This window comes from Aulostomus chinensis, chromosome 14 (genome assembly GCF_037954235.1).
Source record: "Aulostomus chinensis isolate RoL2024-O1b breed Wild chromosome 14, RoL_Achi_v1.0, whole genome shotgun sequence".
Lineage (NCBI taxonomy): Eukaryota > Metazoa > Chordata > Actinopteri > Syngnathiformes > Aulostomidae > Aulostomus > Aulostomus chinensis.
The window spans coordinates 4,792,518-4,819,705 of NC_141333.1; the positions used below are offsets into that span (position 1 = coordinate 4,792,518).

Here is a 27,188-nt window from a genome sequence, read left to right on the forward strand (position 1 = left end):
CCCCCCCACAAAAAGCCCTCCATGGCCACTCCAGGGTTCTGTAGTCAACAGTTCATCCAGCTCCACCTGGGCAGGTGAGGGCGTCCGTGCAACAGAGAAATGAGTGACAAGCTTTCAGACAGTGTGCAGAGCCAGGCAACAATATGTTGAAACTACTCTCAAGGCACAACAGCTGATCACATAACGTCAAATATAACCAGGTTTCCAACAAACCTATCTGCACTGTGGTACTGATCATGCAGAACAATTAAAGTATACAAACTACTTCAGATGCACAAAAGATCCTGAAAAAACATTGTGGAAGCTTATTTTCTGTGTCCACCTGATAAAAGGCAGATGTATTTTTCAGTTTTAAAACCCTGCTATGATGTTATTTTTACCAATACAAAAGAACTGCTGCATTCATACCACAGTATGGGTTTGAGTGGAATCCCTGTCTACATTTTTAAAAATACTGCATTCAGTCTTTCCTCTCCTTGAACTCTTAATGAAGAGTGGACTGAAGAGTGGTACAGTTAGAATATGTGTGTTTGTGTGTGTGTGTTTGACTATCTTTGGCAAGCTCATACAGGAAGAACTATTGTAAAAAAAAAAAAAACAATTTAAAAAAATTTGTAACATGAATAGCTGGACAGAACATGTAAAGGGGAGGTTAACATACAGACCTCTGAAACTTGTGCAGTGGAACAGGTTTCAAATATTCCTAAAGTAAAAAAGAACAGTGCTTATTTAAATGTAAAGATTCACTTTTGAGGCTGCTGAAGAGATCAAGCCCAGCCAGAGAAGCTGAATATATGAAACCATTTCCTTCGCCGGGGTCTGACTAGGAGAGTCCGTTGACGACAGTTTGCGGGTCCTCCTCGTAGGAGACCTTGGCGGCCCTCTCGGTGGAAGACCTGGGAGCTCTGGTGGCCTTGTTGCTCTCGCTGTCAGCAGGACTGTTGCTTGAGCCGTTGGTGGTTGCAGGGGCAGGCTGAGGACTGTGCTCAGCAATGGCGTCCACCTGACCCTGATGAGAATGGTAAGAAACAGAGCAGAATGGGAAAAATAGGGAGTGTTTGTCAAATGTATTAAAATAACGTCTCGCCCAAGTAGCCAAGAGGAAAAGAATCCGGTTAAATAAGGGCAGTTAACTGAGAGCCCCCATTTCTGTGTGCCAACCTGGGAGTTAATATCGCCATGGAATCCCTCAACCAAAGATCAATCAGATTTTCAACTAGATTTCAGATTACTGAAAGTTCTGAGACTTACAGGTTGTGTTAATAATGATAATTTCCCTTACTGAGCACCACTTCTATGCTTTTAGAAGCATAAATGCAATCATTGGGAGTATAAAGTTAACATTAGGCTCTGAACCTTACGTCACCACAGCTCGCTGATGCTCCTTCTGCTTTCGGTGGGATGTAATTGAACACCTGCCAAAACCTCTGTGGTCTTGTTTAGCCACTTGTTCGCAACAGCTAATTTGAAGACACTTCAAAAGTTTCATAATTCACAGTTGTGCCATTTACAGATGTATCTCATGTCACAGAGCAAAAACTTTAAAATAAGTAAAGCTACGGAACCACAGACCTTAACTGGGAAAAAAAAACAAACATTTGAAAAACCAACCAACTTAGACAAAGAGTCAAAGCTAGTTTATGTCTGGGTGTTCGAGTTTCTGAGGCCCCCTAAGTGATGGTCATGCATCAATTGCTGCTGGGAAGTATCTGGCTTGAATATAGCAGCTGTGGTCGCTGAGTGAGTGAGTGGCAATGTTTAAATGTGCAGCTTCTACAGTGGAGTCGTCTCCTACGTTCACGAAGGGCAATAAAGACTTGAGAAGAGAGTTTCTCATTCACATTTTCTTACACTCAAGTCACTCCACAGTGGGTTGTTGTTATTTTCTGTTGATTTTTACATCTGCTGAACTCTACGAACTGAAATTCTGTAACAAGCAGAATTGGCAACTGTAATTTACCACTCTCCAGCAAGACCAACCCTGGAGCTGAATGTTGATTACAATGATGCTTTGTTACCTCACATTCCTTTTGGACAAATTATCTTACAATAGCTCATCAGCCGACATTACAAATATCAATAATTTAATCCGCCGTGTGTGCATCTCCATGAGCAGTGGACATCTTTCGACACCTGTCACTAACGGTGAAGACAGAAAGGTCGTGGAGATGTTTCCTGTGTTAAGAGAAGAGACCTGCTGTCTCTTCTAAGTTGCAAGGTGGGGAAATAGTTGGAGGACAGTCGGCCTGCAGTACCCAGGGTGCTTGAAGAAGCATTCATTTAACACCACTTTAATACACAAATCAAACATCACATATGAGTGACAAGATCTCCTCTTAACACTGGACTTGAAACATCCGTAGCTTGACCACGTTACATGTAGTGCTGTTTCAGACCTATTCAAGGGTTATTATTACTGAAGCACGAGATAAAAATGAAAACATAATATCAAGGAATACACATTAACTACAATTGTATCCTTGCGACACATTCACCACATTCCAGCTCTCTGACCATGCATCACGCCATACACTAGGTTTCACCTTGTTTTGTTAAGTTAAACAAACATAAGCCATTTCATTATTTAAGTACTCACCACATCCTTGGTTTTCTTGGTGTCCTTGGTGGTCGTCTGTCTGCTCTGAGACTCAGCCCTGGATATGTAGTCAGCCACGGTCACTGTGGAGACAAGAGACAACTATTGGTCACAGTGTCTACTTTCTTTCGATGGGGGACATAAGCAAAAACCCTCAAAGACAGAGCTGATCCCTTGTCCACACATCTGTCCCTGATGTTCTGGATCCTTCGGTCCACTAACACCCAACGTCTCTTTTCTGAAAGCACATCAACACCAACGTGCAGCTTCAGACACATTTCAGTTACCCTGTACAGACAGCATTTATATTTTCTTCTTGTGTACATCCTCATTGTCTGCCAAACTTACTGAACTTTGACACAAACCTCTCTGAACTGTGTTACAGACAAAACAAACATTTTATTCCGGCCAAACTGGAGGCTTCCAATACTTGACAAATGCAACATCACATGTTAGTTAGTTAAAATTAAAAATAAAAAAAGTACTGAGTGAGGATTTGATACTGCAGTGAAATACAATAATAAAGGGAGCAGGCAAAGTTCCATTTGCACATCACACTCGTGCAGACGGTGAAGGCCCATGTGCAAAACAGCCACATCAACCATTTAGCAAGCAAATTCAACTATATGTCATTTAAAAGATTTGTTTTGTAAGAGTTTGGTTTAGTCATTTTTTTGTGAAACACAACAAACCTGCTGCGCAAACGTTTAGCAGAACAAATACCAGCCTGACCAGAGAAGGCGTTACTGGCGACCGCCACCGTTACCTGGCTGCCTCTCTTCGGGCAGGCGAATGCGGCGACGTCGGCTACGGTTACGGCGCTGAGGCTGAGCTTCAGAGTCATCTAAGGGTGTTGGGTCATCACAGACAGAGGGATTTGGGGGTAAGGTGTCATATCAACCAGAGACCTGTCTGTAGTCTGTATTTACTCCTATTATGTTTGAAATGATGCAGCGCTGCACACTCAAGGTCAGGGCTGCCCAAAGTTAGGGCAGAGAATTGAAACTGATGGCAGGCCAATTTTGACCTGCCAGATTTATGTAAAAAAAAAAATTTTTTTTTAAAAAAGCCTAAAACTAGGCCTAAAATAAGATGTGGAAAAATAAGGTAAAAAAAATTGTCATGGAAATTCATTTGTACATTCTTAATTTTCTGCAGGGTAAAAATGTATAACTCACCCATTTTTTCCCTCTCTCTCTCTCTCTCTCTCTCTCTCTTTTTTTTTTAAATCAACACTTTGCAAAGGCCAGTTTGGCACAAGCCAAGTTAGAAAAAGAAAAATGTGTTTCATTTCAGCAGCACACAATTACATTTCAGTTTTGGCCCTACAAGGGAAAAAGTTTGGGGCCCCTGCTATTGATTCACTCTTCCGGCACTACGACAGAGCTTATTATAAGATATCCTAGAGGAAAAACACAGGTGCTCCATGTATGCAGTGTTCAGTTGAGGCCCTGTTAAATGATCCTTCCATGTCACTTCCATACCTATTCCATTTTCACTCATTGAGGCGTTGTCGGACTCGCTCATGCCATCCATCAGTGTGGTGTCCTCATCTGTTCTACGTCGTCGAGATCTCCGTCGGCGGTTGGCAGGTAAGTTTGACTCACTAGCATCTGTATCAGCTGTCTGGTCTGTCTCAGTGTTTGTCTCCAAGACTCCGTAGGCATAGGGGTCATCATAGTTACGAGGCCCTTCAGAGGATGGCAACAGGACAAGATTCATACAAGAGAAACAGGCCTTTGCTGTTCCCTCTATATGCATCCTGGTGAGAGTGGAAAGTGACTTTTACCAGAGTTGTTGTTGTATCCTCCTCTTCCTCCCCTTCCCCGTCCTCCAGGCCCTCCTCGTCCTCTGCCCGGTCCTGGCCTCCTGCGACCATCTCTTGGCGGACGTTGGCCTCGCTCTCTATCCCTGCACATCAGCCATTCAAAGCATCAATTAATTCAAATGTTACACACAAGTAACAAGAGGTATTTGAAGAGTATTCACCTGTCCTGGTCCTCTCCAGCCAGGGACCAGTCACTGAGCTCCTCCCTGCGCTCAGAGTCTGTCTCAGACGCATTAGAATGCTCTGAGTTGGTGCCTGGAACCAGACACACAGCAAGGATTCACTTAATACAGCTTTTGTAAAGTATAGACACAAATTCCTATGATTATCTGGCTTTATTTTTCCTGAACTTTACTCTAAATTTCCAATTCACACCGTAGGTGAGTAGTTAAATAAGATGCCCACCATATCCAGTGCTGTAGCTGTGGCCTCTACGCCCTCGGCCTCGACTGTTGTAGGAGCGACTACCATGTAAAGAGGATGAGGAGGCACTGGAGTTGCCATCTCCTCCTCCTCCTCCTCCTCCTCCTCCTCTCTCCCCCCTCTCTCCTCTCTCCCTGTCAGCTGGTCGGTGGCCCTGTGTGATCTGACGCAACTGCTCATCAATCTGCATCCGCTCCAGACGAAGCTGTTCAACCTCCTTGAGGGACAAAACGAATATCAGGTGCAAGACAAAAAAAATGACAGAAAATAAGGCAGAAGAGAGAGAGAGAGGTAGCAATCGGCAGAAAAGAATCTAACGTGTGTGTAATTCTTTGGAGAATCAGAGCAGCAAGCAAATCTCTTGAGTTTGTCTTTTTGACTTGTATACTCATCATACACACATCTACATCACATCCTTTGTGCCTTGTGCCGCATATTCTCAATCGTGCTAGGCTGCTTCTCTCTGTATAATCCACAATCTGCCTCAGCTCTTCCTTTAGCTGCAGGCTCTCCGCGAGAAGCTCCACCATGTCCTACACACACAGTGCAAAACCAACACACACAAGGCATGCAAACAGCTCAAGACACACACATACACAGTGCCAAATGTATACAAAGCAAAATCACACAAGCAAGTCACATTGATGAAGATAAATGTTAATAACCGATGTGTGCATGGCAGTCACAATTGCACCTCAAACCAATTGTACACATCGTGAAAGCTTTTGCCAGTAATTAAGTCATACAGCTGGTACTGAAATAACATTAAACGCCATTCACCCTCTTTTATCACCCCTGGACATGTTTGCACACCTCTCTTTACATTGACCTTTTCACTTCCCACTGGACAATAACCCAATTGTTTTCATATGTTCTTTCTCATTAGAATGCTTTGTTAATGCATTATTTCAGGCAAAAAAAAAAACAAAACCACTGAAAAAACACTGAGAAATTTGATGTTTTCTCTGATTACTGCACAATAAAATAAAAAGTGGATATTTTTTCACTTTCATGAGGTATCGTAATGTGACATAATGTGTGTACATGATTTCCCCTTCAGGTATCCCTTTTCAACACAAAATTGCCCTGTTCACTTTGCAGTAATCAACATGATGCAAACATGTGGACAAGGGCTGATTAAATGTTAGTTAGGCCCCACATGCACACAAGTCCAACCCACTGCACATTTGGCAGGGAGGACAATTAAATCCGTACCCAGAAAAGAGACTGATCATAATTCAAGGATTGGCACATGGACATGCACAACATGCAAACCCTTTACGCACACAAACCCGTCTTCTTACATTGAGGTACGAGATGTGGTACTCCAGCAAGACTTGAACATTTCCGATACTCTCCTTCGTACCGACAAAGGTAAAGGGGACCATTCCCTGTGTCAACAAAACAAAACAACACAACGCACAAGTTAGTATCGGCCAACCCCTGGCAAGTAAGAAAGGGAGCTGGTGACACGCATCAGTACACACTGCACTGCTGTAGCAAGCTTACTTCCTGTCGCGGCTGCTTGGTGTCATTGTCTCCTTCTATCCGGACCCTCACCACACCTGACTTGTCCACAATCTCCTGAATGACTTTACCATTCTTACCAATCACTTTTCCTGAGGACACAGAGCAGCAGAGATGTTGAGGTCAATGTTGCAATGAAATATAGCAGATGATACCAATGGTGCGTGAAAGATTCCTGCATTGAAAAAAATAACTGCCATATGACAGGTTAGTCTATGATCATGTAGATATTACACTAAATAGTTTAAAACTGTCTTGCGTGAAAGGTGTATAACAGGAGGCACAGAATTCCGGTGACAGTTGACCACTGCAGTGCATCGATGTCTACATACCGACAAGGTTTCTCGGCACCTGGACAGAATCCTCCAAGAACTCCAGGTAGTTCCTGGCCTTCTTTACAGCTTCTGCTGTCTGAAAACCAACACAGAGGAACTTCAGTCAGCATCCTGCTCAGACGACTACCACACATACATGGTCTACAGTCAACATGAGTGTAATCCAGAAACACGCTCCTGTCACTCTGCAAACATTTGATGAGAATACTGGTCAAATCCCTTGAAAACACAACTATTAATAATCTGCACTATCAATATCATGCCTCTTACCAGGGTTTATACACATTTTTCCCAATTAATTGCCAAAAAACAGTTTGTGGTTTGGTACAACATACAGGTATAAAAAGGAAGTCAATAGTCACAAAACCGATTATTCTGTTGATGTCTAGCATGTAGGTATTTGTGAATCATATTTCAAATACTTTTTCCCAAAAGGTGTAACCATTCTGATACCAAAACAGAATCCATGATACAAACACATTCTTATGTTGAGGTCAAAAGAAAACACATCAAATCAAGACTTCCAACAACAAGGTCCGTACCCTGATGGGATTTCTGCGTACCAATACACTGCAAATGTTGAAGTACAATCATACAGAAATTTGTAATATATTCACACAATTTCCCACGACATTTTTAGTGTTGTTAACACTCCACTATACCTCTCCATAAATCCTGAAGGTTCCGGTCTCCTCATCCAGCTCAATCGCTGTGACACCTGGAACTTTTCGTGCTTGCTGAATGTTGCTGCCATGACTGCCGATGGCCAGACCCATCAGATCTGGTCTCACCGTGAATTCCTCCTGGAAGGAGGACACCAGCTGCCTGGAGCTCTACACAAAACACAGTAATATTTATGAAGTTAGTCTTTGATCTTAAACATTTTCATATTTTCTACCTCTTCTTCAGTTACCTTTTTGTAAAAACTGATCAGAATGTGTTGTGATTCTAGGTCTTAGAATATGGTATTCATTCATTGTTGGTAGTGGCTCCCAGTTGCATGGGGCTACCGTGTGTCCTTCATGTTACCACGGCACCAAACTGACTCTTTACCACTTATTTAAAAAGCTGGCCCCTTTCCATGTGTACCAAGTTGCCTACGAGATAGCCAGGTTACCGCAGTGACATTACAACTAACCTCAAGGTGTTTTGTAGCTTCCTGGTTGCGAGACATCAGCAGCAGCTTGGTCCGGAGGCTACGCAGGTGCATGTCACTCAGCAGAGACACGCGCTTTACTGTTGTCTCATTGGTGGACTACAAACATAAATAAACAAAAGTTTATCAACCCATTATGTGCCCAAATGTATAACCACCTCAGATATTTATACACAAACAAATGCAGGACACAAGTGGTACAACAAAGCAGTTACCACAATGACTAGCTGGCTGGTCTCAGGACAGTATGAGACTCGACAGGCTCCCACAGCTTTCTTGAAATCTTTATGGGCATTCTCATTCTGGCACCTGAAATGAACAAACAATTAAACGCTTTAAAAAGCCAAAACTTCACATAAACAGCATTGGTAGCCCTGCATCTGTCAAGGGACTAGAACTGGAAAAATCTGCCAAAACTCTTAAAATAGCAAAAAGAAACATTTAATTTGAGTACTGTTGAGTCATGCAACGGTACATACGCGTCTTGGAGATCTTGAGGGACAATGACACTGCACTTGTGAAAGGAATTCTTAGTGATTGCCTTGTTGGTGTTGACTGGACGCAGGCGTTCAAAGGTCACTATCTCATTGTAGGTGGCATCGCAGGCTGCGTACTCAATCACATAGAACTGAAAAGACAATGGCTCAAGTACATAAAATAACCTACAAAACACTGAAAGGAGTTTGTTTTAGCAGTACTCACATCTCCTTTCATCATGCGGACTTTTGCCAGCCACCAACCACAAGGCTCCTGCTCATTGGCTCTGGAAAGGATCTGACAGGAAGGTAAGACAAAGAGATAAAGAGACGAGCAGAGGGGGACTCCATTCAATGAGAAATACCAAGAAAATAGATGGATGTGTACTTCACCCTTACCTCCACCTCCTCGCCCTCCCCAATGTCCTTCTTCGCATCAGCAGGAGGAGGCATCCTGACATCACCGAAGGGCACCTGGCGTTCTGGCTGCCAACTGAAATAAGAAGATAATTTCCAACCATGCTACGCAACGGCCCCACGTTTCTTTGTCGTCATGTAAAGCAGCTGGAACAAATTTACAAGAAAATACTCACTTGTTCTCAAAGGCAATGGTGAGAGAGTCATCGTGGATATCTTTGACAAAGCCCTGAAGGACAGAGACACAGATGAGACCATGTGCCGCGGCATGAGCATCACAACCAACTGAATCAGAAACTGCAGCACCGCAACCTTCATTTACACACAGTACAGGGAAAAAAGATGTACACACAGTCCAAATTAATACGCAACGTTTCATAGAAACTAGTGCCGCGCAATCTCATGAAAAAGCATATTCCGACTGAGAACAATACTTGTGATAAAATAAACAAATGGTATCGCAGGACTAGCTTGGTTACCAAGAAACATGCACACAAATTACTAATAATTTTGAAATGCGTATTTTTCCACTCCAGAATTAAATGGCCATGAAAAGCATATGGATAATCAGACAAGCTGTGAATTCAACATTTCATTTTTGCATTCAAACGTACTGCAGTAGCTCGTATCGCTGTTTTTATTATAACATTTTTAAATACTGACGAAAGATCTTGTTGTGGGTAGCTACCATTTTTAAAACTTCCTGCAGCATTTATTGAAAGACAGAGGAACGAGGCCTCCTACTAATGACAACCGTCTTTCAATATGTTTTTCTGGGTCTAAATTTCACCTGCGCAACTGGTAAGCCTGGCAGTGAATGAAGTGACTCACGAGTGGACAAACAATGAGGAAGGAGGTGAATGGGACAGGTAAATAGGAAGAGCACACAAGAGAGGAGGAGCAAGGAGAGTAGACGGGTCTTTTACTTTAAACAGCAGATCTAGAAATAGCATTTAAGTTTCGGTATCCGTGTCCCTCCCCTCTCCTGTCAGCTGGCCATGACTGACAAGGAACAGCTGGCTAGCACATACAAAAAATAGCTTCGACATGATGGAAGAATCAAAAAATAGAAAGCGACAACAGCCGCTGAGTAGGTGCAGCACCTCGGAACACGGCTTCGACATCCCTCATTAGCCACTGAGCCTACACAAAGCTACCAGGCCAAACCCCTGGCGGTTAAAAAAAAACAAACGCCCGAATACATGGCAACTTTCAATCAGATATACATAACATTCCAGTCCAGCCTCATCATAGTTTAGCCAAATACTTGACGTCAACAGTTAAGACAACTTAGCTCACTTTCAGCAGCCAAACGTCGAGCAGAATGAATAAAAACCTCAATCAGGTGTACATAAGCTATGATTGGAGTCAATATCGTGTTTGTAGGAGTCGGAGCGGGGGGGGAAAGGACCGCTATAAAACAGTGACGAAGATTCGAGAGCGGTGCTAGCTTAGCCGGCTAACTGTAGCTAGCATGGCTAGTACAAGCTAATAGCAAGGGGTTTAGAACTCGCTGTAAAATACTCACACGGGCCGTCACGCTTCAGCTAATATACGGTAAGATGAAACACCGTGCCGTGTTTGATACTGATAACCCGGTATTTACCTTATAATAAGCCCCGTTGGAGCCACGGACCTCCACCTCCAGTTCTTCCATATTGGACACGCAAAGGATGTTGGGACGACAGGTGCTCCTTAAAGCACCAGAGTGTAGAGTTACCTGCTCCATGAAAGTAAGCAAACTTTATTTCTACAGTACATTTGGAGTAAATGCAGGCAGCGGTTATGGAGTCTAACTAAACTATTTCCTCAGCCTCTGTACTTAAGTACAAATATGATTAACCTTACTTGAGCCTTGCTACTTTCCAATCACTCCATTTCCCCTCAGATGTAAATATTTTTAGGCCTCATTATTTACCTGGATGCATTATTTACTCCGTCTCGGGTTAGGATTTTTACACAAAACATATATAGAGGAGATAAAAAGTGACATTGTGTTGTAAACCGCCAAATCATTTCAACAAGCAGCCAGAAAACACATCATCAACTATTTTGTTTATTTATCATCTCTCATGTAAAAAACTTCTCATGATTCCTGCATCACAAATGTGTAGATTTGATGCCTTTACATTGTGTTGACATTCCTCGTTATTTTCAGATATTGTTTTAGAAATCGAAAACAATTTATGGTTAAATTTTGGTAAAGGATCAGCAGATTTATCCATAATAAAACTTTTAAATAGTTGCAGTCGGACACAAAGGTTGAAAATAGAAACTGCAAACTATTGTATTCAGAAAGATCCTACTTTGACCTTAAATTATGAATAATAATGATCTGATGATGTAATATATAATAGAATAACAACCACAGAGGGCATTTGTCTGCATTTAGTGCTTTTGCTTTAAATACATCTTCTTGATTGCACTGACTTGCTTAATTAAAATTTTCAATGGATGAATTTCACTTCTAATGAGAGTATTTTCACAATGTGGTATTATGGTAAGGATCTCACAATGTAAAATACAAATCATATCAAGCATCATCGCAGGCGAATCGAGGATTTAAAGTGCGTCTTTTAAAAGAGTCAAGAGATTCTACCCTTCTTATATTTTCATAGAGATTAGTCCAGAGTCCTGGTTCAGCTGTAGACGAGGCTCAGCCTGAGGTTTCTGATGAGATTGTTTAAACCACTGATGTGTAGCTCTTAAAGTTTTAACGTAGCTCGTGCCAAAGAAGTCTTTTTTAAGGGTAGAAGTTTCTCACATTAAATCAAAATTAAGGCATGGTTTTAACACCCCTAGTTTGGGGGTTGATAGAGTGGCAGAGAGAAAGAAGGCAGGAAGAAGTCTGCATTGCCGAACATCTTGTTCTCTCACCTCAAGGTCGATGAGTTTTGTCTTTGGTTTGCACTCGTTAATTTCAACGTGTGTAAGCGTTTGAAAATAATGGTGGCTGCTAACAAGTCATGCGTCCACGGTGTAGTTTGTTCATTGCCTAACATTGGCTTTGTGCTTAAAGCCACTGCATTTGTCCTCTAAAAATCATACCATCATACAAGTATTCAAACAAGGTTGCTCCACAAACACAGGCCGTCCCTGCAGCACGCCATAGTTCTAGTTGCAACTTAAGTGCAGGATCAGGCAGATACTGAAACTGTATCATTTATTGTTTTTGAAGGATTACATAATGCAGAAACAGACACAGGGAAGAGAGAAGGGGAGTGAGAGTGGCTTCTTCCTCACGAGTTAAGTCAGTGCAGCAACAAGCATCAGACATCACAAATATTTAGGTCTCATCTATCTTGGTTACATTGCTTTATTTGGATGATTTACAGATAGAGGGCATATTTCTAACGTCAGATATCAGACGAATCATAATTGTTCCATTCATTATTGATTTATTGACACGGTTTAACAAATTTGTGCCCATTGTGCATTGAGAACATACATTTTTAAGGGCCGTATTCCACCACTTTTTTGCAAATTCATTTATTTATTTTAGCGACACAGCCTGCAATGTCATTTTGAACCAATATGCTGACAGAATAGCTCTCGGGTAGTGGAGATTACGCTCCTTGGAAGTCATTTATTTAACAGGTATATTGTTTACTAGTTCTTCTCCAGGAGACAGACCCTCATTAGACTCCACATGGAGAGTGGGAGTCAGTAAAAGAGCAGCGCAGCAGCGGCTCATCTTTTACAAATAGCCACTGTGACACCTAGTGGCTGATATTTAACCTCCTGGGGACGGTTCTGCCCTGTATTTATTATGATGTCCACCAGGACTTCATATCGTGGCTTCAAAATATATGAACTCTACATCAAAATAGTGTCGAATCAAGGTAGAAATATCACTTAGCAACAGATCTGGAGTAGCGTTTAGGTAATATTTTGTACCATTTTCTGCTTGACTATAGATTGGAGTGTGCTGACGTGGAAAAACTGACCCCACAACAGTTCAGGGAAGTCACACTCACTGCTGAATGAACCAAGAATCAAAGCAATTACAAGTTAATACTGTTTAGTATTTGATGCTATGTTGGTGTTTTGAAGTACATCTGCAGGTGTTTTATATGAGTTGGAAGGCACACAAGGTGGTTATTTTCAATTTTTACATCAAAGTATTAAATTGCGTGTATGAATATTCATGTTCCTCTTGCTCATCAGTTAAACAGGTACTGGTTGATAACATGTTTTGTCTTGCTGTTTTTCTTGAAGTTCATAAAAGGACAACCGTACTAATTTTGCATCCTCTCCATCCATCATTGTCTTGGCTATGTTATCATTTGAATTATGAGCAGATTAACATTGACCGAAATGTATCAGTTTTTCCTTTTTATCATTCAAAGATGTTCTTTTATTCCATAAAACATACAGAAAAAAATTAAACCTGAATCAGACAGATTTTGTTGGTGAACAAAATTAAGAAATCATAAGATAAACAACAATGCAAACAGGCAAACAAAACCCTGGTTGACATTTGGTAGTAACAGCCACTATTATTTTAACACATAATACAGAAGTAAGAGGTCAATTTTATCAAAATCCCTTAATTCAAAGCAAATTGAGATTTACTCAGGTTTTTGTCTGAAAGGGAATTTTTCATTTGTTTAAAAAAAAAAATTCAAACTTTAAGACACTTATTCATTAAAAGGAAAGTAAACCCAAACAGAATACAGTTGACTATCAAAATTATGATCAGAAAAATCTTCATTATCACCTCAGAAAAAACAACAACTGCTGAACAGCAGCACGAGGATGAAGTATTACACAGTAAACACACTACACTGTGGTGAGGTATATTTAGATGTAAACTGACATTGGGAGGAGGTACAGACGTGCTCTGCAGCATTCATGCAGTGTTTGCAGCCTTCATGTGTGCAACTGTGTGGTGAAAATATTCTGCAGGGTCTGAAGACCCTCACAGTCGGCCTGATAGTCTGTCCTCACGTTCTGATTTAAACCAGTTTACCAATTCCATTATGCTAAGCCTGAACACTGGTTGGGAAATGATGAACGATTATGTGAAACACATAATCTCCCTGCTGCACCATCATTGCAATATGACAGCCAAATTTCATTCATCCTATCCAATTTCTTCCTTATTTAAGGAAAGAAAATTACTGGTCCCAGTAATCAGATATGTGGCGAGGCTGTGTGCAGTTAAGCCCACTCCCATTAGGCTTTCTGCCTTGCTCCTGCTGTAGTCAAACACACACACACACACACAGACACACACACACACACACACACTGGAAGTCAGATACACATGTTCCACATGTCTGACCCTCTTCAGTTCTCGTATCCCCTTTTCACCCGTTTCAAGGACTATTATTTGGCCTTGATACATTCTCTACAACACCATCCGTTAATGATGCCAGTTTGAAACACACTGTCACTTGAGTGGTTTAGAGAGCCGCAAACAAGCAGCTCAACACACACACACACACACACACACACACACACACACACAGATTCACTTCAAACTCTTGCCACTTCTACTCGCCTCTGCTAAAACAGTCCATACAAATATTCTCTTTTCAAAAATCTTTTATTTTTAAATAAGACCAAAAATAGCTGATGCACTATTCTGACAAAAATCAAATGTAACAACATTGTTCCATCGTCTCTCTATCTGTGTGGCGCAAAATCACAAGCAAGCTGCTGCATTAAGCACCAAGTCATTTGTTGCTAATACAATCCGTGTATCATATGTGTATTGAGCCCTATGACTCTGTTTGTTCTCCTCCACACATGTCCAATTTCTCTCTCCAATCGGGAATGCATTATAGGTGTAATTGAAAATTAGTAGTACATCTTTTTTTTCATGGGGTAATTTATCAGGCCTTATTGTTCCTGTGTGACACCTCCAGGGCCTGTTTCTAACAAGGTGCCTGGAGCACCGAGAGGCTTTCTGCTCACCCGGGCCCCACAGCGCTCTCTCTGCTTTGTCACTAATTGTGGCCTCCTCTCCACTGAATTGTGATTCGGGTAAAAGAGCTTTTTGGCTCGATGCAATGAAGCTGCCGGTGACGCTCTCACCATTATCAAAGATACTCTTGATCTTTTCAAAAGCAGGAAATGGATTTTTTCCCAAGCCCCTGTTCAATCACGAGGGGTTGGGGGTGGGGGTGGGGGGGGGGAAGTAATTTGCGATGCGTCCATTAGTTCTTCATTAAAGCAAGATTAAATTGCACCTCAAATCACATCTGCCTTTTCTAGAGTAAAGGGTGACAGTTTTAGGGCCAAAACTAATTACTAGTGCCAATGAATGAGAGAGGAAAACATGGCTGTTTTTACATGAGATAGTGTGGCCTGTCATTATATTCAGACTAATTCCACTCTGCCTGCTCTCTTAATGAGACCAGAACGTCCTCACATCTCTCTCGCTCTCTTTGCTATATCTGTGCACGCTCCAAATGTATAATTTTGATAGCACTTGGAGTTTGCATTAATTAATTTTTCTACGAAACCTGCTACAAGTGCCAAATCTGGGATGTTCTGAATTATCATTTAGAGAGGAGGGAAATACAGAAAGACAGACAGACAGACATCCAGGACTGGGAGCAGGAGAGTGACTGAACCAGCCAGAGAGAAAACAGTGATACAAACTTCAAACTTTGCCTCTGGTGTTTATCCATTTGTTTTTCTGAAAGATATGTTGAGTCCTTTCAGAACAAAAATGATTTTCTCCCCCATCTTTTAATGACGTATTACCCTGACAGCTTGAATCAAAACAAGCATTTGGAGGCAAATCTCCCCGCAGGAGATTATGAAGTCCAAGTTATGTGGGCTTCCTTGACCGGTAAATCCTGGATCCATCAATAACTTAGTTTGTTTGCATGGATTCACTCAGCTCCTAATGATTGTGTTACTTAATGTAGAGACACTCAACAACAGAGACGGGCCTGATATTGTTGTTCTACCCAAATTCAGACAACAAATTCATTACAGAAGTCTGTTCTCAGGAGTTTTAAGATACAATACGATAAGATAATACTCTATAGATCCCCATTGGGGAAGTTCAAATGCCACAGCAGCACAAGGCAAGAGAGCAGATGACAAAAAGACATAAATAGGGCAGAGAGAACAGGCGGCAAAAGACGTTACATCTCCAGGAGTATTATTACCACTGTATCTCATTCCCCAAATCACATATATAACTTTTTTTTTAAAAGAAAAATATGATTTCTCAAATGTTAAAATGAAATTAAATAGCCAATATGTGCAGTGAACAATAACCTTTTGGTGCTTGGGCCCTAATTAAAGACACAACCAGTGATGAGTCCTTGCACCCCCACGTGCATCACAGAGTGTGGCTTTTCTGTTGACAGAGAAGGAGGTGAGACCTGTTAATATCTGGATTTCACATAAAAGCTGCAGGCCAACGCACGCAGTGTGGCGGAAATATTACTCCTGGTGTCCACTAGGTGGTGCTGGAGAACACACACTTACTATATATACCATGTTTCTGTACATCACATGAAGCAGATGGGTCTTCAGGCCAGGACTCTCATCAGATGTGTGAAGTTTAAAAAAGATTTGGCAACGCGGAGTCCAGTTACTACAGTTTCCTGTTCTATGATGAAACATCTAAACTGTCCACCTCACCATGGCAACACAGTTTAACAAAAAACTCGCAAACCATCACCCAAGTCTTAAGGTGTATCCGACTAAATCTGAGATGGATCTGGTTGAGCCCCTTAGAGGAGCATAGAGTCAATTTTTATTTATTTTTTTAAAAGTGTAACTTCCTGATGCTACCGGGTGGCACAACAACTAATCCGTCCCAAAATATAATGGGTTCTTCTCTAGTCCATACAACACCCCTCATCAATCAGCCCTGTGTTTTCATATAATCCTGCTGACAGACAGACAGACCTCCTTGGCAAAGGTTAAAGTAATAGTCAAGTTATTTAGCAAAATTTAAATAAACAAAAAAAAAATAGCCATTTAGTGTTCGAAAGGGGTGTAGGTGTTGGAGGAACCCAGGAACTTTCCTAGTCCTAAATTTAGACTCTTCTATCGGACTTTTCCTTCTCTTCAGTAAAGCTCGCTGACGCTGGGGACGGCTCGCCTCCATCAAGGAAGTCTTCTCCTCTACACAATTGCAAATAGTGTGTATGATGATGCATCCATTTTTTGTATCACAGTCTTTACAGACTATTACAAGTCCTTTTAGAGAACATTAACTGCTGTAATGAACCACTCAGGGACTAATGAAGTATTTCAGATTCTGATTCAAAGTGGAACAGTGATTAAGTTGCTCTGACAAACCTGACACAAGATACAAGCAGTTGTGTACATATATATATATATATACATATATATATATAGAGAGAGAGAGAGAGTGCGAGAGTTAATTTGTGTGAGCAGTGATGGAATGAGATCTGCACACAGAAGAAAACTTAAAGTCACAACCCTAAACTCTAGCTCTCCTTTTTATTTTAATTAAAGGGGTGATGAAAACATCGACCCTCTTACCCATCTTTCGTGTCATTTATGTCCTGATGTCACTGGCGTGTCATCAGGACCTGCGATCACATTACTCCCATTTCTGTGCGTCTTTGGACTTCACAGCGTTTGTGTTGCAGCACTTTCTCGCACGCTTCCTCCCTGCTGCTGTGGAAATATTAAGAGAAGCATTAAAAGGATCTAGCAAGAGCCAATTCTGACACTTTGAGGTGGGGGATGGTTTAGGGTGGTGGGGGGGCCTGAATTATGGCTATTGAAAGCAGTCTCAGTGTAGCACCTGAGCCACCATTAAGGTTTTGTCAGGCTGCACAATCAGTTTCACGGTCATTAGTTTCCTTTTCATGTGTACTTCATATAAAAAAAACAGCTCTTTGCTTTTTTTTCAAGGTTTTTTGTGTAGATTCTGCAAGACACATCAGAGTTTCTACCCAGCAACATTAAAAAAAAAAATGAATTAGCCACTAGTGGAAGCTTTAAAGTCGACTCTTCATAACGTTCCGCTAAAAGTAGTGTGCAGCCCTGCAGTGACCATTGAGGAAAATATATTTTGAGGCCACAAGACAGAACTTGTTGACTAATTTTAACAAATTCATAGCTCCAAGAGTCAAACGGTTCCCTTGATGTCGTTATTTTCAGGCCATAAGATATAACCTGCTCCCAAAATGTACTAATTTGTGTCCATGTAATATACAGTAAATTGTTCCCTCAATTTTATTTCAGGAGTTTCAAAATAATAAAATAATCTCCAAAGATTTGACTAATTGAGGGTACAAGTTATATTTTATGGCCTTATGATCACCAAATTGAGGGAACAATTTATACCTTAGGGTCACAAATGAACACAGATGAGGGAACAAGTTATACAGTGTGCTGTGGTCTTTGTGCTAACTTTTCTTCCTCTATCCTCTCCGTACCAACTTTTCTCCCTCCGCCAGGCTCGCCTCTCTTGTCAGATCGACAGACGTGTGTCGGCGGTGCTGGAGGTTGAGGGTGGTTAGATTAGTCTAAGAGCTGAGAGCAGTCAAGTCTCACAAACAGGATTTAGCATGTTGTCTCCCAGCGGCAGCCCTGCCTGGGATCACATGCTGCTGATGAGCCCTGGGGCATAACATGCTTATGGCAGATACACTGCGTTTACAGAGACAGGAGAAGTGCAGAGTACACCAACTTAACATGTGTGCATTTGTTCACAGTGCACAAAGTTGAGATGTTGGCATCTTTAAATGAGTCAACAATGTTGCAAGGCTTTACCTCGGCGCTGTGTATAAATCTCTTAGTGCACGTTACAGGCTTTTCAGAGTTGCCAGCTGATTAGCCTTCTCAAGACGATTTTTGCCATCCTTAAAATTTTTTTTTTTTTTTTTTTTTTTACATACAGTGCATTTTTTCCCTTACAAGGTATCAAACCTCCTTTCCTTGCAAAAAAATATATATGCACTAGCACTAATTTTTTAAGCAGAGGAATCACCCCACCGGTTTCTGCTGAAGTGAGATTTGGCTGCAGAGACCACACTGGTTCCAGAAATTCAAACCTCATACCATTCCAGGCTGGGCTTATCCTAAGCTTGTTAGTATGTGTGATGCCGGCACCGATAGGGACCTCTACATTACCATAACGCTGCTGAATTAACTATGATCTTCCAACTGCACGGGGAGAAAAACTGGCCCACTGAAGTTTTGCAGTATGCTATGCAGGATATTATGATAACATGCTATAACAAATGTTTATAATCTACTTAGTGGAGGAGCAGGGTTCAAATATGTTTCTATATTAGGCTTATTAATGCTCCCACAGATTTACTGTTCCACCGTCAGGATGGCCAAATGAAATATGCACACTTGACCAGAAATATGAAAATAAAAGATCATAAGGCAGTGATTAATTCACATGGAGCTTGTGTCAGGCCGGAACACAGAAGGCCACATGGAGGACACTGAGGACTTGTCACTTTTTTATGGAGGCATTGAAGTAGTTTTATTCTACACATAAAGATATATCATGCTGGCACAGATGAGAATCGAACACAGGTACAGGAAAATGGAGCAAGGGTAATACTGAATACTCAGGACAGAAAGATAATAGGCGTGAACAGGGAGACAGACATTAAGAATAAATACAAAGTGTGAATAAAATTAGATTATTTCCATTCATTTATATTGTCAATTCAGGTTTTTAAGGGTCAGAGAGCTGGCATGGCTTCAGTGTCAACTGGCTAAAGATTTACTGTCGATGTTCTAACTTTAGACAATTTTGGCCAATAAAAACTGTAACACAAAGGAACCCGGTATTTCTTCACCAGGATCCTGCACCGGCACTGTGAGGAAGAACATTTGACGATGATGTATTTGGGTCAGATTTATTGAAAAATGTAACTCTCCAAAGAATATGGAGAACAAGCTGGAATGGAAAATATACTTATTTCAGAATTCTGTTCGGTTCAGCCAGATAACTCATACCTCAGCTTTTCTACGATACCGTCCTGAGCGACAAACTTTTATCTGTTGTTTTGGCGTCTTTAGGAATGCCCTTTTTCACTCCTTTAAAAGTTTTTTTTTTTTTTCCTCTTAAGAATACTTCAAGTGAGAAAGAATTCCACAGTCTCACACAGTCAAGCTACTTCTAACTCTTCATGAGTATTTGTCAAAAACCCAAGGCTTTTCAGTGAGTAGGGTCTGGGCCCAGATGTCCTCTCAGACACATTTTGTCATCAAATCTGTCTGGATTTTGTCCTAAAACATTGTGCGCTCCAGTAAAACTGAAGGTAAAGTTCTTTGGGTTTGGCAGCGAAGCTTGATCTCGATGACTGATTCCCGACATTCAAGGACGTCAACAATGAGTTTGAGTTGCCTATTTTTTAAATAAGCAACTCAAACTCTGCAACAGAGGAGTCTGACTTTACTGGTGATTATTATTTTAGCTTCGTAAATCAAGGATCAATCACACTGGTGAATTAAAAGTCCTCCTCTGACCTATTTGGTTAATCTGCCTGCCGGGTGAATGCTTCTCCCGCGAGGCCTGTATACAGCCAGTACCTATAAGACGATATACCTCTGAAGAATCCTGATTATACTGCTCCTCGTATTTCGATAAACAGTAATTTGGTGTCATGGAGGACAGGGAGCGGTGAATGGATCTGTCTATCCGTCTCTCTACCATTCACACAATTTCTCTGTTGGGTTAAGAATCCCCTCTCTTTCTGTGTTGACACATATACATATCACACACCGGGATTAGCATGACGGTGACTGTAACAAACCTCTCTTTTGGAGGAAAAAAAAAAAAAAAAAAAAGAAGCGGCCCATTCTATAGTGGAGGTGCCCAGCCAGAAAATAGCATACTTAGACAACAATGGCGTGGTAAGTACCTTAGCAAGGATCAGCGCTGGCAGAGTGAAACACATTACAAAACAATGGCTGACTGCCTGCCTGCTTGGCTGGCTGTCAGAGCGCCGGGCTGCCATGAGCTGCCATGCTGATATTTGTCAGGGGAGAGAAAAGGAGACAGAGACACACATCATCATCTCTCTCCTCATCGCCGTAAACACTGGTGTGAATGACTGGTCACAGCGAGGCTAATCCCGCCTGCAGACGTATCTCCCATGATCCCCCTCTGCACAGTGTGGCATGTGATGTTGTTCCTCAACATGACAACAACATGGATGTGTGTGCAGAGGTGACAGGAAGCATGCGAATGGGCAGAATGGAACGGAGGCTCAGTTTGATCTGAAGCTTAATGTGCTGGTTGGGTTTTTATTATTGGTGCGTTTTTTTCCTAATATTAATAACAATATGGTCCTTAGAGCTGTAATGCACCTCAAAGACATTAAATCATCCAACACTAAAATGCGCCAGAAAAGTTGATGCATGTTAGAGCCGTCAATCAAACAACTGACAGAAAAATGAGACTGTAATCCTTTTAATTTTCAGCATCAATACCAGATATTCCCTGCTATCAGTGCCTCAGTTCCGAAAACTTCATTCTGTGTTTTTAAGTCTAAAAAAATGAGGTTTGGACAGGTTTTTTTTGGACAAATACCATATATGAAAATAATGGTTTAAGGCAGCTGCGTAATGATAATGCAATATAAGCTACGTATCCTCTCTCTCCGTATATAACTTTATTTAAAAAGTCAGAAATCAAAATTTAGAATTTGCCTTGAGTTATTTTCCTGATCTTTTTAAAGTGCAGCAACTACTGTCAGCGTGAGGACAAACGTCCCCAAAAACCATTATACAGCGGGGGAAAAGGGCAGGAACCACAGGGAGAGCTGCAGAAGAGGGATCCCTCCCAGGACAGACCCACGGACCACATCGGCAGAATCCCCGCATTCCTACAGACAACTGAAAACTACTGGACCTTTTCTATACTTACTGCATATATAGAATAGATCGAGTTTTATTGGGTTTCAAGGCCAGAACTGAAAAAACTAGAACCGACGACTAACATCCGAGAAAAAAACTTGGTTTATAATCCAAAATAAATGAAGAAACCACAGTCCTATTTTTTTTTTTAAAGACTGGTAATCCTGCAGCTGAATTATTCTAAAATAACCAGAATATCCAGCAATTATTACCTCCATATCATGTGTTGAAAATTACACATTTAAATTCCAATATTTTGATATGATCTAAATCAGGAAGTCAAATATATTCCAGTTTTATTATTGGGCCAGTAATGAGTAGAGATTGTTTAATGCCAGTTAAAAGAGGAAAAGGGCCTCTGTAAGTAGAGTGGGGGGAGGGGCGTTACTAATGATATAAGAGCGAATGTTGGAGCATCTCCTGGAAATCTGGCAGAAATCCTAATGTCGCTCCTGTCCCCTTTTAATGCAAACCAAATGAGCCTGCACTGTAATAAGAAGCTTCCCAGAATTAGTTTCCGTTGGCAGAAAATTGCAAGCAAAAAAAAAAACCTAGTACTTTTATCTATGAATTCCACTCCAGCATAAGCAAAAAAAAAAAGAAAGAAAGAAAAGGCAGACCCTCCTCCGACATTATTTAGATGACGTTCCATCAGTAGCAGCAGCAAGAAATAACATTGTGCAAATTCTATGCATGTTAATGATAAATAGGAATCCACCTGCTCACAGATAAAATGAGTTTAATTTCCCCCCACCCGCGCCCGTGTGCCTGCCTGGCCTTTTAGAAATTACTTATGCACAGCTATTATTAAAATAGGGCCAGAGCAAATGAGAAAGAAGCGCTATCTCTGGAGAGAGTGGCTGGGTTTAGACTGCTGCTGCCTCTGCAGAGAGGACTCGCCGCTTCACACAGTCAGCGTTTCTCTCTCTCACACACACACACACGTACGTGCGCATATGCAAACACACACACACACACACACACACACAGCCTGAAGCGCACACACACCTCTCTGCCTCTCAGATCAGCTATGACCCTGTGTTTACTAAATTAACCCAAATCCGTTTTTGGGGTAGTGTAATGGAATTTGAAAGCTTTTTGAGAACATCTCTATGAGTGTCTATCTACATGCATGTGTATGCTAATATGTGTACCAGCGGGAGTATGCGTGTGTGTGTGTGTGTGTGTGTGTGTGTGTGTGTGTGTGTGTGTGTGTGTGTGTGTGTGTGTGTGTGAAAGTACATTTTGTGCACTTGAGCGTCTCTGCTTGCTTTGTATCTGAGTGTAATTTTGTTGTTGGAGGGAAATTTCCTTTGAGCATACAATGTGCTTGTAGTGCATCTTCAGAGTAGCTGAGGGTGTGACAATTAAATGCTGAAGGCTTGGAAATATCAATCGTAAGTGGTGACTAGAATATTTATCAATGCTGCAATAAAAAGGGAGAGGGAGAATTTGGGGACATGGAGGTGTAAAAAGATTTAAAAGGAGGTCAGCGCAGGAGTGTTTTTGTAGAGGTGGGTTTTTTTCCCTCTGCCACCTCTGCTCCATTAGCAAATCAACAAATTCCTCGACTCCCCTTTTGGCCCTGAATACTTCCAAAACGTTTATCCTTTTCATAACAGACGAGCTGAAGGATGTTCTGATGGCGCTCCCTCTCCATCCTGAACTCCTCGCCACGCTGATTCAATCATGACTGAATTAAAAGTCAACAACAAAACCCAAACTAGAAGTCACAAGGCTGACAAAAAAACAAACCTGTAACTAAATGGAACACTTGAGGTTGACATTGTGACTTTGTATGAAATTAAAAACATCCCGCTAAGAAAGAGAAAAGTGGGTTTGCACGCTGACAATGGCGCTATCATAATAATAAAAATAACAGCACACTCAGAGGAAAAACTCTCGAACGCTAAATGAAAGCAACATTATGCCATCAGGCTGTGAGGAGCAACAATGCGACTCCCTCACTGATGCGCGCACTTGTTTGCATTTTGTCTCGGGGCTCCCCGCTGTGTGGGGGGGCTTCTAATGACTGCTCACTAGGAGAAAAACGGCCCCTTGGTGATGTTAAGACTTTAATAAATGTGGTTCACTCTCCTCTTGGTGCACTCTTAGGGCAGCAATTATGTCAAAAACAGTGTAAAGAGTTGCAGCAGTAAAGAATATTTCTGGGCCCTCCTGAGTTTGACAGCTTTTTTTTTTTTTTTCCTTTTACGCCCGAGGGCTGAAATTACTGCGTCGTATTGTGATGATGTCACGACATAATGTTTCTAAATGATACGCTATAGCTTACAAATGCTACGGTTATTATTATTAGTGAGTGTAATGACTGAACCAAAACTCTGAAGACGTGTTATTGTGTTGACACGCCTCACCGTTTGATGGCTGCAACGTATAGTTAAAGAATGAATAATGTATGGATACTATATTGCGTATTTACTCTGGTGTATCAGGATCAGCACTGAGTGGAAGCAGCTGCTTCGAATTGGTGAAAATTACAGCGTTTTCACATTTTTTGACATTAGTTGTAAAATATGTATGGAGAAACCACCTCAAGATTGGAGTTTATATAGAAAAGATACACGGGGGGGGGGTATATCGATAAGCTGTCTTTGAAGTACAAGTGTTGCAAAGTACTCAGAACGAAGAAAAGTACTTGTTGGATTATAAGGGGGAAAAAAATGTCACAAGGACACACATTTCTATTTTGTATGTTACAAAAAAGAGCAAAATGAATCCTAAGAAAAGTGGATTCATAACTGACTTTAGGGTGAGAAAAACTGCAATATTTTTTAAAGTTTTGGATGAGCCCGGAGGAAATTGATTGGATTTTGGAGCTGATCAGGAGCAGATGTGATGTCATCTCCTTGGCAGAGCTCCAGCTTCTACTGTCTGAGCCCCTCTCACTCTTGTGGGCTGCCTTCAGTCTAGGAATCCACTTTAAGAGCAGAAACCCTGAGTTGCAGGCGGTTTTTATGGAGTTTAGAGTCAAACTAAATACTCTCTTGTGTTGCGTGTGGTGTTTTGGTCTTAGAGGGTATTAAAGCAAGTGCTGAAAGAACCTCTATTCGGGGTGTTTTCACACCCCTGCCTTATTTCCTTCAACTTATATAACTCACGTGAGACAGGGATGGGGGCATCGTGAGATGAGTCCTAGAAGTCGTGAAGTTTCAAAATGATTATAAATAGCATCAATTAGCCACAGAAGTTTCATGTAAACTGAATCTAAATTGGGACGCGTTGGCCAGGCCGAGTAGAGCCTGCGCAGGCAACCCTTCTAGACTCCAGCGAGAAGGAAGGAAAGTACGCGGAACTCTTGTTTTAAGGATGAGTCGATCTCAGTCAGTCACAGGCAAATGCACTGACTGACAGAGGCAAAGAGGGGAATGTGATGCATCAGAGACAGGTTGTTTACCGGGCGAAGGCCTGGGGTGATGGGGTCAGTGCTTACAGGACGTGGACATGGGAGCAGGAGTCCCGTCGCCTACTGAATATCAGGACTGTTATTTGGGAGAGAATCTGCCTGAGGAGGCTGCTGTTTATTTCAGGCATGATGAAATGATCAGTATCTTGTTTTTGAAGCTGGAATATCAGGCATGTTTCCTTCTACCAGTGCCGGTGCAAAATAAACGCACACACGTGCTGCTCGCATTGGAGGGTCAGAAAACACTCGCTGGTTTGTGTTGAAGGACTTGTTGCTGGGCCCTGAGGCAGCTCACAGTTGTATTGTGTTTTCCAAAGCCATCTCTTGTGATTCCTCAAATTTTATGGAACTGGCCCTTGAAAATCCTCCCAAAAGGTCAGTGTGGTCAAGGCTTCAAGGCTGAGCTATGTGGATAAACACAGCCGTCCGGCAGCGATAGCAACGTTTGGTTTGATTTGGTGACACGGAAAACTCCTCGAGACAAGTTTTGGATGACTACGGGAACGATTTTAAAATTGTGTCTGCCTGTTGAAGAAGTTTGAGACTCTCCAGTCTTGTGACAGCTCTGAGACGAGAGCCGGTGACAGCGACGGGGTGAGAGTGATTGAATGGCAGCAGAGGACCGTACATCTTTAAATTCCTCATTATCCACTAACACACAGACACCACGTCTGATCCTATTCCATTACTTACTCCTCCGTATTGTCGTGCTCCGAGAATTCAATGTAGTACCTTTTATTGTAGAAAATGAAAAATGTCATTTTCCCCTTCTCTCACTCTCCCCCTCTCCTAACACTAATTTAAAATGTCTCATCTCCCTCTGCGTGTTCAACAGTCTGATTGCCTCAGTGCTGAAGAAAGAAGCCTAAGAGGAGGAATCCCTTTTCTTTGTGAAAAGGAGTCCAGGTGGGAGCCGGCGAGGAGGAGGAGGAGAATGAAGTGGGATGATTCATGAAGGCGAGAATCTGCAGCTTCATCAGAGTCGGTCAAGCAGGACAGCTGCCGCTGCCGCTGACCTGCTGAACAAGGCGAGGGACCCACACCTCCAAGGACTAAAAGGTCCTCTCATTCTTCTCCCCCCAACAGTCACACCTCACCCTCCCTCCCTCTGTTGTTCTTTCTTTTCTTTCTCTTTCCCACTTTCCTCTCTCTCTCAGCTTATTGCAACATTGCAGGGTCAGGACTTAACCTCTCGAAGAATAAAAGTCCTTCAGGTGTGCGGGAAAGCGCAGAGATGAGGTGTCTGCACCGGAAATACACCAAGGTCCCCGAATGAGCTTGTTGAGATGAGTCGTAAACAGAAATATGAGCACGCCTCCTTCATCAGACCCACTAAAACCACCTCGTTCAGATAAACACTCTTACGCTAATAATAATAATCACATACCAAAAAAAATCATTTGAATCCATGTTGCTTTTTCCACCCTAAGCACTGAAGCCGAAGATATAACTATGATGGGGTTTTTTGTATTTCCACAGATGGCATAAAACCATCTGTCAAAAATATTTATATGTTCTAAATATTGGTACAGTGTTCATATTTTTTTAAAATACTGCACTGAAAAGGAAAAAAAAAATCATGTTTTCTTTAATTTGCAGATTTTGGATGGCAATACGACCACACACACACACACACAAAAAAACCTGAGAAGAGCACGAAACACATTTTTATGATTTATTTAGAGAGAACAACAAGTCGGGAACACATCAGTGATGAAAGCTTAATATCAGGATCCTAAATTTCAGGTTTTAGGCTGCTTGTGCTCCAAGGCTCATTCCAAAATGACAGTTGACTGACATTTTTGTTTGTTCTGTAAAACGCAGGAGTACTCAGGGCTGCACTGCTTCAGCAGCACTGTTCCCTGTTCTACAATCCACTGCGCCGGCCTACAGACACAGTGTCCCACTGCCCTCCAGTGGAAAGTTTCAGAACTGCAGGTCTGACACGGGAAGACGGAGGAGGAATCTATAATTTTATCCAGGCATGAATTGAGGAACAATTTAGGAATTTTATGAATGTCACTTTAGACCCTCAGATGCATGTACAAGTGAAGCTCATTTAAAAGGCCTGAATATGCACTTTATTTTTATTAAGTTATCAACCTTGACCAATCACAGTGAATTAACATTTCTTCCAAGGTTTGTGTAAACAGTAAAACGGAAAGATGA

The 27,188-nt window shown here is 41.6% G+C and overlaps 1 protein-coding gene and 1 long non-coding RNA gene across 11 annotated transcripts; one reads left to right on the forward strand and one right to left on the reverse strand.

Moving 5' to 3' along the window:
- Nucleotides 1-10,469, reverse strand: fxr1 (FMR1 autosomal homolog 1). Of its 9 annotated transcripts, XM_086225523.1 has the most exons (19): nucleotides 10,365-10,469; nucleotides 8,935-8,987; nucleotides 8,741-8,834; nucleotides 8,568-8,639; nucleotides 8,345-8,493; nucleotides 8,081-8,174; nucleotides 7,848-7,964; nucleotides 7,372-7,542; nucleotides 6,707-6,785; nucleotides 6,357-6,466; nucleotides 6,152-6,247; nucleotides 5,249-5,380; nucleotides 4,830-5,064; nucleotides 4,586-4,679; nucleotides 4,386-4,507; nucleotides 4,081-4,287; nucleotides 3,363-3,440; nucleotides 2,597-2,679; nucleotides 1-1,009 (listed from the first exon to the last, which is right to left on the reverse strand). In XM_086225523.1, exons 1-19 carry the CDS (start codon nucleotides 10,413-10,415, stop codon nucleotides 824-826), a joined length of 2,223 nt encoding a protein of 740 aa, XP_086081649.1. In that variant the 5' UTR covers nucleotides 10,416-10,469; the 3' UTR covers nucleotides 1-823. The 9 variants fall into 9 exon arrangements, with proteins under 9 accessions (XP_086081649.1, XP_086081642.1, XP_086081641.1 ...); XM_086225516.1 differs by lacking the exon at nucleotides 3,363-3,440 and having other exon boundaries at nucleotides 6,152-6,238; XM_086225515.1 differs by lacking the exon at nucleotides 3,363-3,440 and having other exon boundaries at nucleotides 6,152-6,244.
- Nucleotides 9,393-27,188, forward strand: LOC147249503 (uncharacterized). Of its 2 annotated transcripts, none has more exons than XR_015119388.1 (3): nucleotides 9,393-9,627; nucleotides 25,855-26,078; nucleotides 26,844-27,188. It is a non-coding gene; the product is annotated as an uncharacterized LOC147249503 (long non-coding RNA). The 2 variants fall into 2 exon arrangements; XR_015119387.1 differs by lacking the exon at nucleotides 9,393-9,627 and adding an exon at nucleotides 9,924-10,491.

Bases quoted from the DNA above. Each gene is read 5' to 3' on its own strand.
- fxr1 (XM_086225523.1), bottom strand. From the start codon at position 10,415: ATGGAAGAACTGGAGGTGGAGGTCCGTGGCTCCAACGGGGCTTATTAT. The intron at 7,965-8,080 runs GTAACTGCTTTG...TTATGTTTGTAG, and splicing joins CCAGCCAGCTAGTCATTGTG to TCCACCAATGAGACAACAGT. The intron at 4,288-4,385 runs GTAAAAGTCACT...CATCCTCTGAAG, and splicing joins AGGATACAACAACAACTCTG to GGCCTCGTAACTATGATGAC.